Source organism: Budorcas taxicolor, chromosome 10 (genome assembly GCF_023091745.1).
Source record: "Budorcas taxicolor isolate Tak-1 chromosome 10, Takin1.1, whole genome shotgun sequence".
In the NCBI taxonomy this organism is placed as follows: domain Eukaryota; kingdom Metazoa; phylum Chordata; class Mammalia; order Artiodactyla; family Bovidae; genus Budorcas; species Budorcas taxicolor.
Window position 1 is genome coordinate 44536412 of NC_068919.1, and position 22425 is coordinate 44558836.

The following is a 22425-nucleotide window of genomic DNA, read 5'->3' on the forward strand; positions in this document are numbered from 1 at the left end:
GAGAGTGAAAAAGTTGCCTTAAAGCTCAACATTCAGAAAACGAAGATCATGGTATCTGGTCCCATCACTTCATGGGAAATAGATGGGGAAACAGTGGAAACAGTGTCAGACTTTATTTTTTGGGGCTCCAAAATCACGGCAGATGGTGACTGCAGCCATGAAATTAAAAGACGCTTACTCCTTGGAAGAAAAGTTATGACCAACCTAGATAGTATATTCAAAAGCAGACATTACTCTGCCGACTAAGGTCCATCTAGTCAAGGCTATGGTTTGTCCAGTGGTCATGTATGGATGTGAGAGTTGGACTGTGAAGAAGGCACAGCGCCGAAGAATCGATGCTTTTGAACTGTGGTGTTGGAGAAGACTCTTGAGAGTCCCTTGGACTGCAGGGAGTCCCAACCAGTCCATTCTGAAGGAGATCATCCCTGGGATTTCTTTGGAAGGAATGATGCTAAAGCTGAAGCTCCAGTACTCTGACCACCTCATGTGAAGAGTTGACTCATTGGAGAAGACTCTGATGCTGGGAGGGATTGGGGGCAGGAGGAGAAGAGGACGACAGAGGATGAGATGGCTGGATGGCATCACTGACTCGATGGACGTGAGTCTGAGTGAACTCTGGGAGTTGGTGATGGACAGGGAGGCCTGGCGTGCTGCAATTCATGGGGTCGCAAAGAGTCGGACATGACTGAGCGACTGAACTGAACTGAGGAGCACACCTGGCCGGTTGTAAATTCCTCAGCTGGAGCCCACCTATCTCTTGCCCCAGAAAATGCAAACAGGAGGCTGGCTGATTGTAAATGTCCAACCTGGAGCCTATCTATCTCCTACCTCAGCCCCGTCTGATGACCTCAGGTACCCCTTCCCATCCCCCCACAGTGGCCCCAGTCCACAAAATAGAAGCTGCTTTTCTTTCCTTTCCTTTCCTTTCCTTTTCTTTTCCCTTCCTTTTTTCCTTCTCTTTGCACAGCTGCAGCCTGAAAATCAACTTGAGGAAAATACAAATAGAGATATTTCTCCAGAGAAGACCCTGATCTCAGGAGAAGCTAAGGCTGGGGCCTACTTTCTGCAAACTTTCAGGGAATCTGTAGGATCAACCTTTCTCCATCTTAAGCTCCCCAAGTCCAGGCTCCTTCTCTCCCTGCTGCCCTTTGCTGAGTGAAGACCCCAGTGCCCTGTCTCCTCTGCTTGGCTGGTGGACGCTGCCCCTTAGGATTCTGAGCTCAAGCTCCCCGCTGTGGTTCCACAGCCCTTTCCTATTCGTGACTTCAACCACAGCCCGGCTTCACGGGGGCAGCAGAAAGGGGTCAGTAGGCACATAATTCCATGACCATTTGACAGATGAGAAAACTGAGACCATACAAGTAGGAGGCAGGCCTTTCACCTCCAAGTTCCGGCTCTTCACTCCTGATTCAGTCATTCTGTGCTCCTTTCGTCACCCTCTATGGAGTTTTTCTGATGAAGCTGGAGTGCAGAGTTTGGAACACAGGCTATCTCCCTGATTTTCCCAGGCTGGCCCTTCTACAGGAGTTGGACTTATTCTCTACTTCATTCCTGCTGACAAGAACCCCCCAAGAGCTTTGTTTATCCCCTAGAAGAAACTGGAAACCTGCTGGCCTGCTAAAGGCTCCATCAGAAAATACTTCCTGACCACCTGCCCTGGTCTCTGTCCACCCAAAAGCAGAAATGACACCCCACTACCACCCAGGATCAGACACGGGAGGCTGGCAGCAGGACTCTGCAGCAGCCCGGGGATCATGTGAATCAGGGGAACCGAACACTTGTGTTCTCCTTCCAGATAAGATAAAAGTTTCGTTTTGTTCTCATTGGGAGGGAGCTGATCTTGCCAGGTGCCAAAAATGCTAATGAGGTGCCAAGAGAGAGCCTGCATGGAGGATAGAGCGCTGAGCCTGGAGTTGCACAGGGCTTGGCTGATTCCCTTGAGATGTTTACAAGAGACAAACACTGGGTATCTACCCTGTTTCTGTTGTTACTTCTGACTTCCCTGTTGGCTCAGACAGTAAAGCGTCTGTCTATAATGTGGGAGACCTGGGTTCGATCCCTGGGTTGGGAAATTCCCTAGAGAAGGAAATGGCAACCCTCTCCAGTACTCTTGCCTAGAAAATCCCATCGACGGAGGAGCCTGGTGTCCATGGGGTCGCAAAGAGTCGGACACCACTGAGTGACTTCACTTTCCTTTCACTTGGCTGATTCCCAGAGGTGTGACTTTGGGCAAATCAAGTTGCCTCTCTGAGCCTGCCTTAGAGTGTTGTTTGGAAGGAGTGATGAGGCAACACTGCGGTACATATGGCCTTACAAAGATGCTCATGACATACTGGTATGAAAAAGCAGGTTACCTAAAGATGTATACAGTAGACCCTCATTACTGTGAAACACAGAAAAACAGTGGAGCGCTGTATACAATGCTGGTAATGCTTGTTCTGGGTGATGGGACCATGGATGTTTTATAATTTCCCCTATTTATGTCTTCTCATTCTTTTGCTAGAGTGGGCATGCGTTATATACCTACCAGCTATTGCCACAATCATACTGCAAAAGAGATCAGTCCCAAAACTCAGTAGGCTTATAAAATAAGGATTCATTCTCACACTCACAGGCCAGCAGGTCAAATGCAATTTGGCTGATGGAGATGGGGTTTGGCAGGGCTGCTCTGTCTCAGGCTGCAAGTCACCTGGGCCTGCTTCTCACTGCAGGTTGGATTGAGGACTGCTCCACCTGTCCTCACTTTGGGACTCTGGCTTAAGGGACAGCAGTTATTCTGGACTTGCCTTTCCCTCCAAATCACCAGCACCTATGACACAAGACAAACCATAGAGCATATACAAACTCTCTGCTTACATAATTTCAACAACATGTCATTGGCTAAAGCAGGCCACACAGAAAAGCCCAACATCAGTGGGGAAGGAAAGTATACGCCACCACAGCAGGAATGGGAGGGGAATGAACATATGCTCAATTTTGTTTTTGTTTAGTTGCTTAGTTGTGTCTGACTCTTTGTGACCCCATGGACTACAGCACACCAGGATTCCCTGTCCTTCACCATCTCCCAGAGCTTGCTAAAACTCATGTCCATTAAGTCGATGATGCCATCCAGTTACGTCATCCTCTGTCATCCCCTTCTCCTCCTGCCTTCAATCTTTCCCAGCATCAGGGTCTTCTCCAATGAGTTGACTTTTTGCATCAGGTGGCCAAAGTATTAGAGCTTCAGCATCAGTCCTTCCAATGAACACTCAGGACTGATCTCCTTTAGGATGGACTGGTTGGATCTCTTTGCAGTCCAAGGAACTCTCAAGAGTCTTTTCCAACACCACAGTTTAAAAGCATCAACTTTTCACTGCTCAGCCTTCTTTATGGTCCAACTCTCACATCCATACATGACTACTGGAAAAATCATAGTTTTGACTCTATGGACCTTTGTCAGCAAACTGATGTCTCTGCTTTTTAATATGCTGTCTAGGTTGGTCATACCTTTTTTCCCAAGGAGCAGGCGTCTTTCAATTCCATGGCTACAGTCTCTGACCGCAGTGATTTTGGAGCCCAAGAAAATAAAATCTGTCATCATTTCCATTGTTTCCTCATCTATTTGCCATGAAGTGATGGGTCCAGATTCCATGATCCTCAGTTTTTGGATGTTGAGTTTTAAGCCAACTTTATCACTCTCTTCTTTCACTTTCATCAAGAGGCTCTTTAATTCCTCTTCGTTTTCTGCCATAAGGGTGGTGTCATCTGCATATCTGAGGTTACTGATATTTCTCCCAGTGATCTTGATTCCAGCTTGTGCTTCATCCAGCTGAATAGTAATCTAAATATAATACTTATATAATAAAACAAGAATGATGTGCTTTGTGAGATGTATTCATATTATCCACTAGAAAGAATCCTAAGGGGCTTGCCAAGAATAAGACCAGGGAGTCATGTTATAATCTTATTGTTGGAAGGTAGAACAAATGTTCAGTCCTCTAACAATCCTAAAGGAAATCAATGCTAAACATTCATTAGAAGGATTGATGCTAACGCTAAAGCTCCAATACTTTGGCCACTTTTTGCAGAGCTGATGCATTGGAAAAGACCCTGATGCTGGGAAAGATTGAAGGCAGGAAGAGAAGGAATCAATAGAGGATGAGGTTTGTTGGCATCATTGACTCAATGGACATGAGTTTGGACAAGCTCCAGGAGACAGTGAGGGACAGAGGAGCCTGGGGTGCTGCAGTCCATGGGGTCACAAAGAGTTGGACACAACAGAGGCTGAACAAGACAAGAACAAAAGTTAAACAGACAGGCTGACCTTTTCTGCTTTCACCCTCTCTGATCCTTTGAGTGGCCACTACTGTTTCAGGCTTCTACAGTGCCACACAAGAAGGTGGCAACATAGATTCATGGGCACTTATAGCCAAAGGCCATCTTTGATTGTTCTCACCCAGATCTGCCTGAATCCACTTCTAGTTGAATTCCTTTCTTTTGGTTTCTCTCAGTTCATTTAGTCATTCATTCAGTTCAGTTCAGTTCAGTCTTTCAGTCATTCATTCAAGGTATATTTATTTATTGAGTACCTACTATGTGCTGGCACTCCTCTAGCAGTGGGGTTGTGTTTTTTTTTTAACTCTTTATTTCATAATGGAGTATATCTGATTAAAAATACTGTGATAGTTTCAGGTGGACAGCAAAGGGACTCAACCATGCATATGAACAAGGCAAGTATTGATAAACAAGGAAATCTCTCTAGGGTTTCCTTTCTAGTGGGGAGGTGGGACAGACACCAAGTGTGTGTGTGGGGAAATGCTAGTGAAGTTGACAATACCAAGTAGTGTGAATGCTCAGCAGTAAAGAAATAGGGCAGTGAACTAGAAATGGTAGGACAGGGGACGGCTGTTTCAGATGGTGTGGTCAGGGAAGTCTTTCTTGGGGAGGTGCTGTTGGAAATTATTGAAAGATGCCCTTTGGGACCTGACCTTTTTACCTGGGCTCTTCAGGCCTTGACTCTGAGTCCCACTCAAGAACTTAGCTTGGCTTCCCACAGCTCACTCTTCACTTTGGCCTACCTCAAGGAGCTCTCTTGTCCTAGTTGAATTTCAAAACTCAACCCAGTTTCCTAGAGTTGGCTGGTATCCCAGTCAGCTTAACTAGTCCTCAACAAAGAAGAGACCCACAAAATCCTATTAGATCAAGCCAACTACTGTTGGCTATTGTGCACCAAACTAGTAGGCATTTATTTAATATTTTCTATAAACCAATAGGCATTTATGGAGTACCTATTGTATGCCAAATCAAGTCATTTACTAAGTTCTTGCTACATAACCAAGCCAACAAGTATTTATTTACCGTATGCCTGGAACTGAGGAGAACACAAAGGTTCTAGCTATTTCTAAGAAGCTGCAATTGAGTTATAGAGGCAAATGTTACACAAATGTAGCTGTAAAAGGCAGGGCTTCATAGAATAAGTACTCTGCTGCACGGGAATTCCCTGGTGGTCCAGTGGTGAGGACTTTTTGCATATAACAAGCTCAAAGCCCTTTGGGACCCAAGAGGTGGACCTAGAGATCAGCATGGAATGAGGCAGCCACAGAAGGCTTCACAGAGGAGGTGGGCTTTATAGGATAGATAGGACTGAGATAGAAAAGACAGGTGGGGATTGGGCCTGGGCAGCATGGTTCCTGGGGAGTCCATGAGTAGGAACCGTGGAATATGATTCTGGGTGTTGATTATGCAGGCCTGATGCCCTCTCCTTTCTGGTTTGTCAGCATTCTGGTAACAGCCAGCTCCTCCATGTCCCCTGTTTCTTCTAGGTCACAGCTGGATTCCTTAGAATAGATAATAATTTGCCTGGGCGATCAAGGGCTGATGTCATCTGTCAGAATTGGCAGCCCTGCAGAAAAGTATTTGTGATACTCTGGGGAGATAAGCGCATAAGCCCAAAAAGGCTGGGCTCAGGATGTCCACGTACAATGCAGTTCTAGTCCAGACGTCCTCCCACCTCCTAACACCGACGTCTTTAAACATGATCACATTTCTTTCCTCAGCCTGGAGCCTTGAGACAGCAGCCAGGGCCATCTAGAATTGATGAGATTTGAGGCATGAGCTCAATGATCTTTTACTAGGTTTCTGGAAGCAAGAAGAATAGCCTCTTCTCATTTTTACTACTGTGATGGCTAATAACGTAGTCTACTTTCCAAAAACCAGTCAGGAGAAAATCTGAACTTATAAAATGACCCCACTAAGGATAATCACTTTTTTTTTCCCACACTAAAAATATTTTCATGGCACCCACTCTGAATAGACTGGGACTGGGGGAAAAGGGGGACTTCGCTGGTGGCTCAGAGGGTAAGCATCTGTCTACAATATGAGAGTCCGGGGTTCGATCCCTGGGGTTGGGACGATTCCCTGGAGAAGGAAATGGCAACACACTCCAGTACTTCTTGCCTTGAAAATCCCATGGATGGAGGAGCTTGGTGCAAGCTACTATCCATGGAGTCGTAAGCCACAGATTCAGGATCCCTGTAGATAAGGACCCCCTCCATCTCTTGACTGTAAGACTTCACTCAGTTTATGAAATAGTCTATTTATACAGCTGCTCAGGAAACTTGCTCTTCTTTCTACATAGGGTGCTTATTCCATCTGCAGAATTACTTCACATTTCATTTATTTGCAGGTTACAGGGACTATGTAAAGCTCAAAAGCCTTTGAACACTGTCGTTATAGAGAGAATTATTTAGACCTTGGGCAAGATGAGAACTGAAACTGAGGAGCAGATGGAGAACAGACTGGAAGATTCATTCTGAGGAGGAAATAAACCCGCACAGGCTTTCTCCTCCACCGGAGTCCCTGGGAAAGTGAGAAGCAGCAGGCAGGCTCTCAGAGTTTCCGGCAATTGCAGAATCAGCCCTGCTAGAAGGAAGTGAGAGGCAGCAGCAGGAGGGCTGAGGAGCCCTGTCATGTGCATGGTTAAAGAAAACCACGCAGCCGGCTCTGGGTTCATCCCGGACACTTGTAAGTGTGTCATAGCAGGTGGCAGAGGAATGAGTATGAGCTGGCCTGAATCCAGCCAGCCACTCACCACTCAGCAGCTGTGGGGCCGTGCCAAACTAGGCCTTTTGAGGCTTATTTATGTGTGTAGAGGTTTATTAGGCCAACGCCTGTGTGCAAAATGGGGAGGAGCTAGGGAGGCTGGGAGACCCATCAGACCTCAAAGCAGATCTGACCCCTGAGGGGAGGCAGGCAGGCCTGGTGGCAGAGTTTATTTTTATTTAAATATGTATATTAATATATGTTAATATTCAGAACATGGAACAACAGGCTGGTTCCAAATTGGGAAAGGAGTACATCAAAGCTGTATACTCTTACCCTGCTTATTTAACTTATATGCAGAGTATATAATGTGAAATGCCAGGCTGGATGAAGCACAAGCCAGAATCAAGATTGCCGGGAGAAATATCAATAACCACAGATATACAGATGACACCACCCTTATGGCAGAAACCGAAGAGGAACTAAAGAGCCTCCTGATGAAAGTGAAAGAGGAGAGTGAAAATGTTGGCTTAAAACTCACCATTCAAAAAATGAAATGGCATCCGGTCCCGTCACTTCATGGCAAATAGATGGGGAAACAGTGGAAACAGTGACAGACTTTATTTTCTTGGGGTCCCAAATCACTGCAGATGGTAACTGCAGCCATGAAATTAAAAGATGCTTGCTCTTTGGAAGAAAAGCTATGACCAACCTAGACAGCATATTAAAAAGCAGAGACATTACTTTGCCAACAAAGGTCCATCTAGTCAAAGCTGTGGTTTTTCCAGTAGTCATGTATGGATGTGAAAGTTGGACTATAAAGAAAGCTGAGCACAGATGAATTGATGCTTTTGAACTTTGGTGTTGGAGAAGACTCTTGAGAGTCCCTTGGACTGCAAGGAGATCCAACCAGTCCATCCTAAAGGAAATCAGTCCTGAATATTCATTGGAAGGACTGATGCTGAAGCTGAACCTCCAGTACTTTGGCCACCTGATACAAAGAACTGACTCATTGGAAAAGACCCTGATGCTGTGAAAAATTGAAGGACAGAGGATAAGATGGTTGGATGGCATCACCGACTCGATGGACATGAGTTTGAGCAAGTTCTGGGGGTTGGTGATGGACAAGGAAGCCTGATGTTCTGCAGTCCATGGGGTCACAAAGAGTCAGACACGCCTGAGTGACTGAACTGACTGATATATTAATTTAATTATTTGGCTGTGTCAAATCTGGGTTGTGGCATGAGGGGTCTTTGATCTCCATTGCAGCACACAGGATCTTCAGTTGCAGCATGCAAACTTTTGGTTGCAGCAGGTGGGATCTAGTTCCCAGACCAGGGATCAGATTCAGGCCCCCTGCATTGGGAGCATGGTTTCTTAGCCACTGAACCACCAGGGAAGTCCCATGGTGGGAGAGTTAGGCTGCAGTGCAGGTCTAAGGAAGGTCAACGAGGCTGATTGGGGTCCTCAAGTCAAAGCCCCACTTCAGAGGAGTCTCCCAACTTGCGGCTCTGCCTTGGTATCCCCACAGGGAGCAGTTTATGGGAAGTGTGCAATCTCAGAGCAAACACCTTGGGCCTAGGATTCCTCAGCCGCAAAAAGAGAGTTGTTGAGAGATTTAAATAAAATAACATATTTAAAATGGGATGGAATCAGGTGCCCAATAAATGTTCAATGAACATCAACTCCCTCCACTCCCTTGTCATACCCCAGGCAAGTTTAGCACAGCTTCTTCCCACAGCCCTTCCATCAACCGTCCTTTGTCCCCTCCCCTCACAGGAAGGCAGATGTGTGTGTCCCAAAGCCAGGGCCTGAGGGCTTGTGCTTGAGCAATCAGGCCCTTGAGCCTTTCTCATCACTAACATGGGCTACCGCCCTGATCAGGCCCTGGGGTGGGGAGGAGGGAGACTCTGAAAGCCAAATGGCATTCTTACTTAGGGGAGCTTACAGTGGGTTTTGGAGCCGTGAGTCACACCACCTCAGGAACACCCTCAGGGAAGACTCTCGGAGGAGCTCTGCTATCAAGTACACTGGGCTGAGGTCCACACCATCTGCCTCCCCAGGACTACTGGGTGTCTCTCCTCAAAGGGAGATGGGGGCGGCTGCAAGGCAGTCCCCAGCCCCTGCCTTGCCCGCAGCTGCCACCTCACCCTTGTGATCCCGTCATGTCAGTCCCTGTCTCTGTTTGTCTCCCCCACACCTCTGCCATGAAAAATTCCAGGCCTTTGTCCCTGTTGGCCCCTCTACCCATGGGGTCCTTCCCCTTGCCTCACCCTCCTAATGAAAGCCTTCCTCCCAGTCCTGTTCAGTTGTCTTTTCTTCCAGGCAGCCTTATGAGACCTACTCCTTTGGCTACCAGCTCCAGTCCCCCAGGCATGTAGCTCTGTGTTTCGCTTTCTGTCTCTGAAACCAGGGGTAATGGTAATAGCACCACTCCAGCTAATTATAGTGTAGTAGTAAAAATTAAATGAGGTAATGATAAACGCAATTTATAAAGAGCTGTATAAGTGAGCCTTGTTGCTAACGATAGGTGTGTCCAACAGACACTAGTCTATGAATGTATAATATGGTAGAGTGGGGGTGGGGTGTGAGCCCACAGTGTGACAACATGGAAGGAGTGTGGGACTTAGGCACAAAAGACCTGTTTTCTGTCTTTGCTGCAGGGCTGCACATTCCTGAGCTAATCCTTGTCCCCTCTGAGCCTCCATTTCCTCCTCTGTACATAGATGTGGCCTCCAAGGGCCCTCCTGGCTACCCTAGCTGGGCTCAGAGTCCCCTGCACTCTTCAGATGTTGCCTGAGCTCCAAGATGCTACCCAGCTCCCAGGCTGGACAGCTCCCATGGTATTTCAGGAGGCCGCAGAGGCTCCCAGCTTTCAGCATCTGGACAGCACCTCAGCGGGGAGGATGAAGGCCCTGGTGGGCCTCAGGCCATGAGCTTCCAGGTGGGGTTGAGGAGAATGGGGAGCCCCCTTCTAGAGGAAGAGGGTAGACACCAGCAGCAGTGAGGAGTGCCAAGGCCTCAGAGGACAGGTGGGAGGGATCTGCACACACCATAGCCCCTGAGTGGAGGAAGGAAGAGACTGAAAATTTGGGGGATTTGCCTATAGTCTTTGAGGGCCAAAATCACCGAAATCAGAGTGTGGTATCTTGACTGGCCCCAATCCAGATACAAGATATAGGAATCTCATTTGATGCTATGGAAAAGAACATTTTTATGCTCTGATTGTTCAGAATCTAATTAGCAATCAAGGGCTCTATCCCACACACAGCAATTCTGGCATATCCTAGATGATGGGAATTTTTTTTTTAAGTCCTTTGGTGTGTCTTTGATGCTAGATCCAGTAATTGGCTCTTAGGTTTTAAACGTCTGGCATTTCCACTGTGAGTCATAATTGTTCACTGACATACCTCATTTACTGCTTAATGCCATTTGTAGACCCAGAAGATAAAAGGCATTGCATGAAATTTTTAAAAACTGCACTCCTTTAAACAGATTCTATACTGTATACTTCCCCCCAGGTCTTTCGTTCATTTGTTTTTTAAGTGTTCATCTAGTGTCCCCTGCACGTTGGCTGGCGTTCTCTTTTTCACACTTACAGTTTCATTTAATCCTCATAATCACCCCATGAGGCAAAGATTGCTATTCTTTTTTCACAAATGAAGAAAATGCAACTGAGAAAGGTTAAGTGATTTGCCCGAGGCCACATCTGCCTACAATACAGGAAACTTGGGTTCGATCCCTGGGTCAGGAAGATCACCTGGAGAAGGGAATGGGTACCCACTCCAGTATTCCTGTCTGGAGAATTCCATGCACAGAGGAGCCTGGCAGGCTACAGTCCACGGAGTTGCAAAGAGTCGAACACAACTGAAGGACTATCACTCATACTTCCTATGGGCTTCCCAGGTGGCACTAATGGTATAGAATCTGTCTGCCAGTGCAGGAGATGTAAGAGATGTGGATCTGACCCCTGGGTCAGGAAGATCCCCTAGAGAAGGCCACGGCAATCCACACCAGGATTCTTGCCTGGAGAATCCCATGGACAGAGGAATCTTGCCAGTTACAGTCCATGCTGTCCCAAAGAACTGGACACAGATGAGCGACTAACACTTTCACAGAGTAAGTGAATGCATGAGGATTTCAACTTTGACCTTGAACGTCTAACTGTATCTTATCCGCCTCTTCACACCTCCTTAGCTCCCTCCCCTCTGATAGTTCCCATAGCCTGCCCCCTCCTACTTTGAAGTGGAGAATAATGAGAAGAGCCATGACTTGGTAGATGAGACACAAAAGGATATTGTTGACTATCAACTTCATTTTCCATGTATCTGTTCATTCTTTCAACACAGATCAATGAGAGCCAGCTAAAAACAGAGACTTGATCTTAGCCCGGAAACCTAAAGTTCTTGGTCACCTATGAAATGCCAGGGCACATAGGGGCTCAACAGAATCCCACTCCTACCCTGAATAAGAAAGGGGACTAAAAATGGACACAAATAACTAGGATTCAAACAGGGGATGGTTGGTCCTGTAGAAGGTCTAAGGGAATGAGAGAAAAATTCTACCAGAGAGAAATCAAGTCTGAACTTGAGGCAGCAAAAGAGAAAAAAAGGTCACTGATTTAGAAAACAAAACAACTCTGTTTCCACTAATCTCATAAACTTTAGTTTAAGATGTTTTATATGTGACAAGATAGGGTATAAAACTATACACTTGGAAAGGAGGTAGGTGGGTAGGGAAACAGAGGCCCTGGTGTTGGTGTCCATCAAATCTTAGGCACTCTTTTAGGCAAGGAGCTTGATGTCTTTTGGCCTTTGTTTCTTTAATCTGGAGAAGGGATATATTTCCCGTCTCTCAGGACATTGTAAATAGAGGACACGGGAGAGTACGTGCAAAGCCCTTGGGGCAGTTCCTGGCATAAGGCAGCTGCTTGAAAATTGTTATTTCAATTCTGTGAGTTATGTTGGAGTAGTTGGTCTGGAGCAGAGAGGGCCCAAAATTTGGATCAAAAGAAGGCCCCCTGGGACTTGAAGGTTAATATAACATAGGCATGAACCTTTGCAAAGACATACTCTATTTTTTTTTGTCAGTTTTTTAAAAAGTTATTTTTAATTGGAGGGTAATTGCTTTACAATGTTGTGTTGGCTTCTGCCATACACCTACATGAATCAGCCACAGGTATACATATGTCCCCTCCTTCTTGAATCTCCCTCCCACCTCCCACACACATCCCACCCCTCTAGGTTGTTATAGAGCACTAGGTTGAGCTCCCTGTGTTATACAGCAACTTCCCACTGGCTGTCTGTTTTACATATGGTAATATATATGCTACAGTGCTACTCTCAATTCACCCCACCCTTTCCTTCCTCCACTGTGTCTACAAGTCTGTTCTCTATGTTTGCAACTCTATTCCTTCCCTGCAAATAGGTTCATCAGTACCATTATCCTAGATTCCATATACATGTGTTAATATGATACTTGCTTTTCTCTTTCTAACTTACTTTACTCTGTATAACAGGGTCTAGGTTCATCTACCTCCCTTCGTTCTTTTTTATGGCTGAGTAATATTCCATTTATATATGTACCACTACTTCTTTATCCATTGATCTGTTGATGAACATCTAGGTTGTTTCTATGTCCTGGCTATAGATATACTCTTTTTTCTAATGTGCTGATGAGATGTCCGCATCCCGTCATGGAGGTGATATAAATGGAAGTGAGATGAGCTCTTATTTGAGAAGTATAATAGATTATTCATGTGCCAATGGCAAATGCTAAAGATGATTGCAAAAAGACAGTGGTAGCCTGCATTAATGAAGGGTCCTTCACATGTTCTGGAGGAGAAGAAACATTATATGGGACTTCTGGTTGGGTATTTTAGGCGAGGAAGGCCAGTACCATGGGAGACAGTATGATGGAGAGAAGCCTAGACTTGGAGCAAGAGGACCCAGGTTCAAATTGAAGCTCCAACAAGCAAGTCACCAAGTGTCCTGTCTTCTTTATGTAGACAGTTTTCTTAGTACCTGCTCTGTTATAGAATTGTTGTTAGAACAAAGAGGTAGGCTTTTAAAAAAACCAAACCAAGAGTTACCATATGATCCAATGATTCCAATCCTAGGTGTATATTCAAAATAATTGAATGGATATTTGTACACCCATGTTCATAGCATCATTATTTGTGTGTGTGCATGCTAAGTCGCTTCAGTTGTATCTGACTCCCTGTGACCCAATGGACTGTAGCCCACCAGGCTCCCCTGTTCATGGGATTCTTCAGGAAAGAGTACTGGAGTAGGTTGCCATGCACTTCTCCAGGAACATCGTTATTTACAATAGCCCAAAGGCGGACACAACCCAGATGTCCATCAACAGATAAACGATTAAACAAATTTTGTACAGACATACAATGGAATGTTATTCAGTCTAAAAAATGAATTAAATTCTGATACATGCTATAACATTGATGAGCCTTGAAAACAGTATGCTAGGTGAAATAAAGTGAAAGTATTAGTTGCTCAGTCATGTCCGACTCTTTGTGACCCCATGGTCCGTCCATGGAACTGTCCAGGCAAGAATAGTGAAGTGGGTTGCCATTCCCTTTTCCAGGCGATCTTCCTGACCCAGGGATCAAACCCAGTTCTCCTGCATTGCAGGTAGCTTCTTTACCACCTGAGCTACCAGAGAAACCCTAGGTGAAACAAGCCAGACACAAAAGAACAAATACGGTGTGAATCCACTTATATGAGGTACCTAGAATAGTTAAATTCACAAAGAAAAAACAATAGCAGTTACCAGTGGTTGGGGGAGGGGAATGGAGAGTTATTGTTTAATGAGTACAGAGTTTCAAGATAGGATGAGGGAAAACATGGTGGTAATGGTTGTGCAACAATGTGAATGTACTTAATGTCATTAATGCCACTAAACTGTACACTCAAAAGCATCTCAGGTGTTAAATTTCATGTTATATGTATTTTGCTGCCAAGTCACTTCAGTCGTGTCCAACTCTGTGTGACCCCACAGATGGAAGCCTACCAGGCTCCACCTTGATATGGATTTTTGTTGTTGTTTTGTTTTTTAGAAAGAGGTAGTATAATGTAGAGGAAAGTGCTTTGCAGTCTGTAGAGCAATATGAACCAATTAGTTTTGGTGAGTTAAGCTGCCATACTTACATTTGTGTTAGAGAAACCATCAAAACTGGGGTTCCTTTTAGGACTTCTACATCTGTTTTCCAATCTGTAAACCATCAAGAAGAGGAAGATACAAAGACAAAGTAGCATCTGCTAAAAGAGTTGAAAGAGTTCCTCTAGGAAGTGAAAAACAAGAGTGGCGGGGTTGCTGTTTTTCCTAATATGCTAGAACAACTGATCCCTTTAAACGATAAGCATATACATGTTTCACGAAAATAAACATAACTTTGGCCTTCAGTTCAGTTCAGTCGTTCAGTCATGTCCGACTCTTTGCGACCCTATGAATGGCGGCACGCCAGGCCTCCCTGTCCATCACCAACTCCCAGAGTTCACTCAGACTCACATCCATCGAGTCAGTGATGCCATCCAGCCATCTCATCCTCGGTCGTCCCCTTCTCCTCCTGCCCCCAATCCCTCCCAGCATCACAGTCTTTTCCAATGAGTCAACTCTTCGCATGAGGTGGCCAAAGTGCTGGAGTTTCAGCTTCAGCATCATTCCTTCCAAAGAAATCCCAGGGATGATCTCCTTCAGAATGGACTGGTTGGATCTCCTTGCAGTCCAAGGGACTCTCAAGAGTCTTCTCCATTACCACAGTTCAAAAGCATCAATTCTTCGGCGCTCAGCCTTCTTCACAGTCCAACTCTCACATCCATACATGACCACTGGAAAAACCATAGCCTTGACTAGACGGACCTTAGTTGGCAAAGTAATGTCTCTGCTTTTGAATATGCTATCTAGGTTGGTCATAACTTTTCTTCCAAGGAGTAAGCGTCTTTTAATTTCATGGCTGCAATCACCATCTGCCGCGATTATAGAGCCCAAAAAAATAAAGTCTGACACTGTTTCCATTGTTTCTCCATCTATTTCCCATGGAGTGATGGGACCGGATGCCATGATCTTCATATTCTGAATGTTGAGCTTTAAGCCAACTTTTTCACTCTCCACTTTCACTTTCATCAAGAGGCTTTTTAGTTCCTCTTCACTTTCTGCCATAAGGGTGGTGTCATCTGCATATCTGAGGTTATTGATATTTCTCCCGGCAATCTTGATTCCAGCTTGTGTTTCTTCCAGTCCAGCGTTTCTCATGATGTACTCTGCATAGAAGTTAAATAAGCAGGGTGACAATATACAGTCTTGACGTACTCCTTTTCCTATTTGGAAGGAGTCTGTTGTTCCATGTCCAGTTCTAACTGTTGCTTCCTGACCTGCATACAGATTTCTCAAGAGGCAGGTCAGGTTGTCTGGTATTCCCATCTCTTTCAGAATTTTCCACAGTTTATTGTGATCCACACAGTCAAAGGCTTTGGCATTGAGATGTAAATCATATACCATACAATACACACATTTTAAGTGTACTATTTCATGCTTTTTTGGTATATCCATTATTGATTTTTAAAGATCGTGGTAAAATGTGTAAAACAGAAGATTTGCTAATTTAACCATTTTTAAATGTACAGTTCTGTGCATTTATTACATTCACAGTGTTGTTTCATTTAATTCCTGTAAATAAACCATGACTAAGCAACAACAACAAAAACACAGATGAGATAAGTGAAACTGAGCAAGGTTAAGACATCTCTTCGTTGCTCAATGAGGAAGTAGCTAGGTAGACCCTCAAACCTAAAGCTGCTAACTGTAAAAACTGAGGTTTTCCTGGCATGTTGTGTCACTTTGTACTGATGCAGAGGTTCCTCAAAGGTCAACAGCCCAGAGCAGCTAGAAGGCGGGCTTGTCGGTGCCTAAACAAGGCAGGGGAAGCTACAGAAACTACGCTTTGTGGCTCCTCGCTTGTCCTCCCGACTCCACTTTGGTGCATGGTTACTTGTGTTCTTCTTGGTGCCCGGTCACCGCTCTCCTTTGAGGACGAATAGGCTACTCTCGTGGCCAAGCTTTGTGAAAGGGCACACAACTCTTTCTCTGCTTCCTCATTTCTTGATACTCCTCAACTGACTGAGGTGCAGCCCTCTCACGCCTCTGATTCGACCCCTTCCCCCGTCAGTATGACCAAGTGACCGAACCCAGTGGGCCCCTCCCGTGTCTGTGCTGGCTTTCCCCAGGACGCCCATGGCGTCCTGCTCTCGTGGCTAGCCCAACTCTGACCAGTCCTCTACCTCCCTCACCCTGCCCTTCCCTTCAAGGCTGGCTTTCCTCAGAGGTCAGTCCCAAGCCACCTTCTACTGCTCTTGCTTGCCCTGGACAGCCTCATGTGTGACCACGTCTGGGAGTAGGACACTGAGGGATCCAGGCTGCCAGAGATTCTTCTGGAATGCTTTGAACTCCAGCTGCAGGAACTTTTGAGAACAGCTCAGAACCTAGGTTCCAAGGACATCCTCATGAAGTGACTGGTAAACTGACCCTGTGGGACTTTTGGGGGAAAATGCATTAAATTCAGGCAGCAAGTCTCCTCAGGAACTCAAATTCAGGCCGGGGACTTCTTGGGAGACCCGCTGATTCTGACTGTGAGGATGTCCAGGAGTGACTACTGGTCTCAGGTCCAAGAGGACGTTCGTGAACTCAGGCTATGGGGCCTTCTTGGAGGGGTCAGTGTCCTCAGCTTATAATTGCTTCTTGTGGAGTTCACTAAACTCACTCACAATTTAAGCCTTGAATTTTGCCTGCAGATTCCAAGTCCATGTGGCTTCCCTCTGCCACACAAACCCACAGTTACAGGACCTTCAGACAAGCATGGCCACAGACTGCAGTCACCCACAAGGTCATGGTCATGACCACCTCACACACACACACACACACACACACACACACTTCTCAGCCCCCTCTCCTGGCTCTTCCACATTTTCCTGACCTCTAAATGCAGGACTTCATAGAGCTTATTCCTCAGATCTCTCCTCTTGTTTGCACTGTCTCTCTAGGTGATCACATTTAGTCTAATGACATTAAATACCATCTATTCTCTGACAGTGGTCAACTTCACATCGTCAACTCAGATCCTTCCTATCAATTCCAGACTCAGTCACATCCAACGGCCTGCTGGACACATCCTGGTTGGCTGACAGGCATCTCACGTCCAAAACCAGACTTCTGACCTTCTCTCCTGAGCTCCTTCCTCCCAGAGTCTTCCTCATCTTAACAAAGGGCAACTGTATCCTCTCAATTTCCCATGTTGAAAAAAAGAATCATCTGTGATCCCTTCTTTTATATGGTATATCAGCAAATCCTGTTGACTCTACCTATAAGCTATATTCAGAATCAAACTTTATTTGACCATGTCCAGCACTTCAACCTGGCCCATGTCATCATCAACTCTCCCCAGGCTCTTGGTTATCTAAATAGTCACCTTGCTTCAATTCTCACCCAGCCCTAGTCTATCACAGTGCTGCAGCCAGAGTGGTTTCTCAAAAAGGTAAGCCAGATCTGAGTGCTCATTTGTTTAAAACCTGCCAGAGTGAAAGCAAAGTTCTTACCTTGACTTCCCAATGCTCTGGGTGATTCTTCCTCCCCACTCCTTTCTTTCTTCATTTTCTGTCCCTCTCACCCATGTTCACTCCACTCCCACCATCCTTGTCTCCTTGCTGTTATTTGAACATGTTAAGGATTAGGATCGACTTCTGTATATTCTCCTTTCTCTACCTGCAATACTCCTCTCTCAGATAGCTACCAGGCTCACCCTCTCAATGCAGTCAGATCTCTGCTCAAATACTACCTCTTGGAGGGAGCCTTTTGCTCACCTGCATAAAAGGGCAATGTCCTCCTAGGCATTCCCCACCCCTTTACCCAGCTTTATATTTTCTTTGTAGCTCTTATCACCATCTGATGTACTATAAATTCATTTGGTCATTTGTTCATTGTCTCCCCCTCCACTAGAATGGAGATTCCATGAAGGCAAAGACTTCGTCTTGCTCACAGCAGCATCTCCAGGTCCTACAACAGTGCTTAGAAAATACTGTAATGGATGCTCAATGAATATTTGGTGAATGAGTGAATGTATGTTGAAAACTAAGGAAAATTTTGTTGAATTGAGTGGAACTGAATCTACTCTTGCACTCTGTGGGCCTCACGGACCTATATCTTTCTTTTCAGAGATTTTTAGCAAACAAAAAAGGAATTTTCTAAATCAGCTATCAAGGGACTTTGCTGGTGGTCCAGTGGTGAAGAATCCACCTCCCAATGCAGGGGACATGGGTTCAATCCCTGGTCCAGGAAGATCCCACATGCCATGGAACTACTAAGCCCATGCTCTAGAGCCTAAGCTCTGAAACAAGAGAAGCTGCTGCAGTGAGAAGCCCATGCACCTCAATGCCACAACTAGATGATAAAGCCTGTGGAGAGCAACTGAGACCCAGCTCAGCCAAAAAAACACCAAAATCAGTTATCAAGACTGTTATATGGGAATATCAATACCTAGTCTGAGGGAGAGAGTTTAGGGCTTCTAGAACAGTATAGGGTTCTTTAAGCAAACTATATCTGGTCTGGGAAAAAATACTACTTTCAGTAGTTAAAACAGAGAGATATTTAAAAGGAGAACTGGCTACACAAGTGATAGAAGAACCCAGAAACCACTGGGTAACGTGATGCAACTCAGAGATAAGCAATAGCAGGAAGCCATTTCTACCTCCAGGTCAGAGGTCAGTGGGAGGGGACTGCCAGGGCACAGGAAACAGAGACACCAATAGAAGCTGGAACCACAGAGAGCAAGCAGAGATGGGGGAGGGCAGGGAGGTGGGGGTGGGGGTGGGGGTGGTGTGTGTGTGTGTGTGTGTTAGGGGTAAATAGCCTGGATTTTTTTCCATCTCCCTCCAGGGCTTTCCATAGGCTGAATATGCCAGGAGCCAGCTTATCTAGGAGCCTGGGAAACACAGCCTGCAGGAGTCACCTCCTATAATGCAGACCAGAGCTGGGGAAAAGGAAGAATGGTATAGAGGGCAAACAGCACAGAACTAGGACAGGTGCTGAAGTGATCAGCGGTGTCAACAGACAGAAAGGAGAGGAGACCTAGGGGAGAGGCAGAGGCAGCAGCAGAGACCATTAGTCTGCGCATGAAGGAATATCAGACCCAAACAGTACTTTCAGTTTGGATTTAAGCTGGAGGATTAGCCGCCCACCCCTGTATATAATTGTTGCCACTTGTTTCCAGAATCTCAATTGTGGCAGCTGCTTTAAAGAGGAGAATCTGCCTTTCCTGGCTGGGCTTCCAAACTTGCTTCCATTCTCCTCTTTCAAGGTGGAACCAGCTCTGCTGTTTGACACCAGTTCAGGGCACTGCTTTTAAGAGCCCATTATTATGTGGCAGGCACCAGACTGGGTATTGTCCATAGGCACACAGGACTCTGATGGCACCCAGAGTACAGCCACTGATGTCACAGAGACAACCCAGGTGCCTCTGGTGCCTTTGATTTCACAGAAACACCCTTCAAAGTCTTCATTGCCCTTGAGACCGTCGCCTCCAGAAGAAGGGGAGGGCTTGTTCAGCCTCAGTAGAGCCAGGGCCAATGGGGATGTTTCTGGGGAGGAAGGCTTACATTAGGGAAGAAGTTTTAACAACTGGAGCTGCCAGCTGGGGGGCTGGCTGTCTTGTAAAGGAGTGAGGTTTCTGTTCCCGAAGGTGTTCTAGCAAAGGCCCATCAAAAATATTGTGGAGGGGAAGCCTGCAGTGGCAAAATGGACTCAATGCCTTCTCTATCGCCCCCGTTGTTGTCGTTCAGTTGTGAAGTAGTGTCCAACTCTTTGCCACCCTATAGACTGTAGCCTGTCAGGCTCCTCTGTCCATGGGATTCTCCAGGCAAGTATACTGGAGCGGGTTGCCATGCCTTCCCCCAGGGGATCTTCCCAACCCAGGGATCAAATCCGTGGCACCACATTTCCTGCATTGGCAGGAGGATTATTTACCACTGAGTCACCTGGGAAGCAACCCTATCGCTCTTCTAACTCTGCCCAACTCTGTATTATTCTGTGGGTGACCACCTAGCTCTTTTCATTCTGTGCCGCTGGTCTGGACACATCTTTCTGCAGACTAAGCCCTATTCAAGTTCCCTGACCCTGGCAAGGGAGCATGTGAGAGGAGGTTAGGCAGGTGCTACCCACTTGATGGGCTATTCTCTTCTTGTCTGGGTTTGAGTTGAGGAAATTGGCTCTTGGTGGGTGTGATGGAATAATGGTGCCCCATAGATGTTCATATCCTAATCCCTAAGCCTGTAAATTTGTTACCTTATATGGCAAGAGGCACCATAAACAGATATGATTAAGGGTCTTGAAATGGGAACATAATCCTGGGTTATCCAGATAAGCCCAAAGTAATCAAAGGTCAGAGAAAAAGTAGATGTGATGGCAAAAGCAGAGATTGAAATGATGTGCTTTGAAGATGGAGGAAGGGGTCATGAGCCGAAGGACGCAGCTTTTAGTTTTTGGGGTCTGCCCTGGTGGCTCAGACAGGGAAGAATCTGTCTGTAATGCAGGAGACCCAGGTTTGATCCCTGGGTCAGGAAGATCCCCTGGAGAAGGAAATGACTACCCACTGCAGTATTCTTGCCTGGAGAATCCCATGGACAGAGGAGCCTAGTGGGCTGCACCCATAGGGTGCACCATAGGGTCACAAAGAGTCAGACACAACTGAGCCACTAACACTTTCATGCAGAAGCTGGAAAGGCATGGAAATGGATTCTCCCCAAAGCCTCCAGAGAGAATGCAGCCCAGCTGATGCTCTTGATTTTAGCTCCATAAGACCCATTTCAGGCTTCTGACCTCTAGAACTTTAAAATAATAAATTGCTGTTTTAAGCCACCAAATTGTGGCAATTAGTTATCCAAGTAGGAAACTAATACAGAGGACTTATGATCAAGTTCAAAGACAACTAGCACACATCCTGGTAGACAGGAGAAAAACCACTTCCCATAAAAAGGGAGTAGACAGGCAGTTAAGAGCGTGGGCCTTGGAGACAACCAGCCCTGGATTCAAAGTTCAGCTCTGCTACATTCTGCAATATCTCAGAGGCTCATTTCTCCTCCGTAAAATGGGAGAATTAACTGACCTTGCCCAAGGCCATTGTGCCGGAGAAATAAACTAATGTGGGAACTTGGCATACTGCCTGGAACATAGCAAGGGCTCAATAAAGAGGGGTGGCAGTTGTTCTTTTGTTTTAGATTTTATGTATTCTGGACACAAGTTTTTAATTCATACATAAGGTATGCAAAGATTTCCTCCTATGGTATGACTTGTCTGTTTTCTTTCTACTTATTTACTTTTGGCTGCATTGGATTCTACCTGTGGCATGTGGGGTCTTTGCTGGGATGCAAGGACTTCTCTCTAGTTGTGGCACACAGGCTCTCATGGGCTCTCTAGTTGTGGCATGTGGGTTTAGTTGCCCCACAGCATGTGGGATCTTAGTATGCTGACCAGGGGTCGAACCCACGACCCCTGCTTTGGAAGGCAGACCACTGGACCACTAGGGAAGCCCCACAGCAGTTATTATTCCATCCAACATCACTGTTATTACTGCTACTGCTGCCACCACTACTAATACTGCCAACAACAGCAATGAGAGCACTCTCTATGACTGAAGGACAGAGCAAGTGCTGTGGAAGAATTAACAGAGATAGCAGCCATAAGGAGGGAGGGTGTGATTAGACATGGTCAAAGGATGGAAGTCACAATCTGCTATCTGAGATGGACTTCAGAACCTGAAGACTGGCCTGAGGGCCCTGGAGGCAGAAGAGGTTAACATCTGCCTCTCCCTGCCCCAGATCTGTGCTCGGGTGTGTGTGTCTGGGCTCAGAGACCTGCACTCAGAGCCATCAGCCAAGGCCTTCCCTCTGAGCGTCTGTCTGGCCCAGGGCCCAGGGCCCCCCAGCCAAGGCCTCACTCAAGCTAGGGGAATGCTGGAGAAATGCCAAGACGTGACAGAGTCCAGAAGTTCAGGAGGTGGTCCTCTGTTCTGGGAGACAAGCCAGGACCCTGAACCCAAGTACACATCCATCTCCTTGTGTTATTTTCCAGATGAGAAAGGTCAGACAGTAAAAGAATCTGTGACAAGGTACAAATGCCTCCTCATCCCTGTGGTTCTCTCCCAAGACCCTGCTGTTGCTCAGTGGGCACCCCCTTTTCTTTGATTACAGAAAGGCACCAGGTGGCTTTTCCCTGATGCGTTCTGATGAATAACACACTAGGACAATGTGCTGTGGGTATTTTCAGCATGTAACACCACCTAACATGCTGCAGTCATGGGGTTGCAAAGAGTTGGACACGACTGAGTGACTGAACACCACCACC

General features: G+C 46.1%; 2 protein-coding genes across 2 annotated transcripts in view; one reads left to right on the forward strand and one right to left on the reverse strand.

Moving 5' to 3' along the window:
• DAPK2 (death associated protein kinase 2) overlaps window positions 1-7451 on the forward strand; it is a 187423-nt gene extending 179972 nt beyond the window's left edge. Inside the window, exon 12 of the mRNA XM_052646187.1 lies at window positions 7381-7451. Coding sequence (XP_052502147.1) covers window positions 7381-7389 — 9 coding nt within the window. The 3' untranslated portion in view covers window positions 7390-7451. The remainder of the gene's footprint in view (window positions 1-7380) is intronic.
• Window positions 1-22425, reverse strand: part of SNX1 (sorting nexin 1) — a 587700-nt gene that overhangs the window by 266905 nt on the left and 298370 nt on the right. The window lies entirely within an intron of this gene.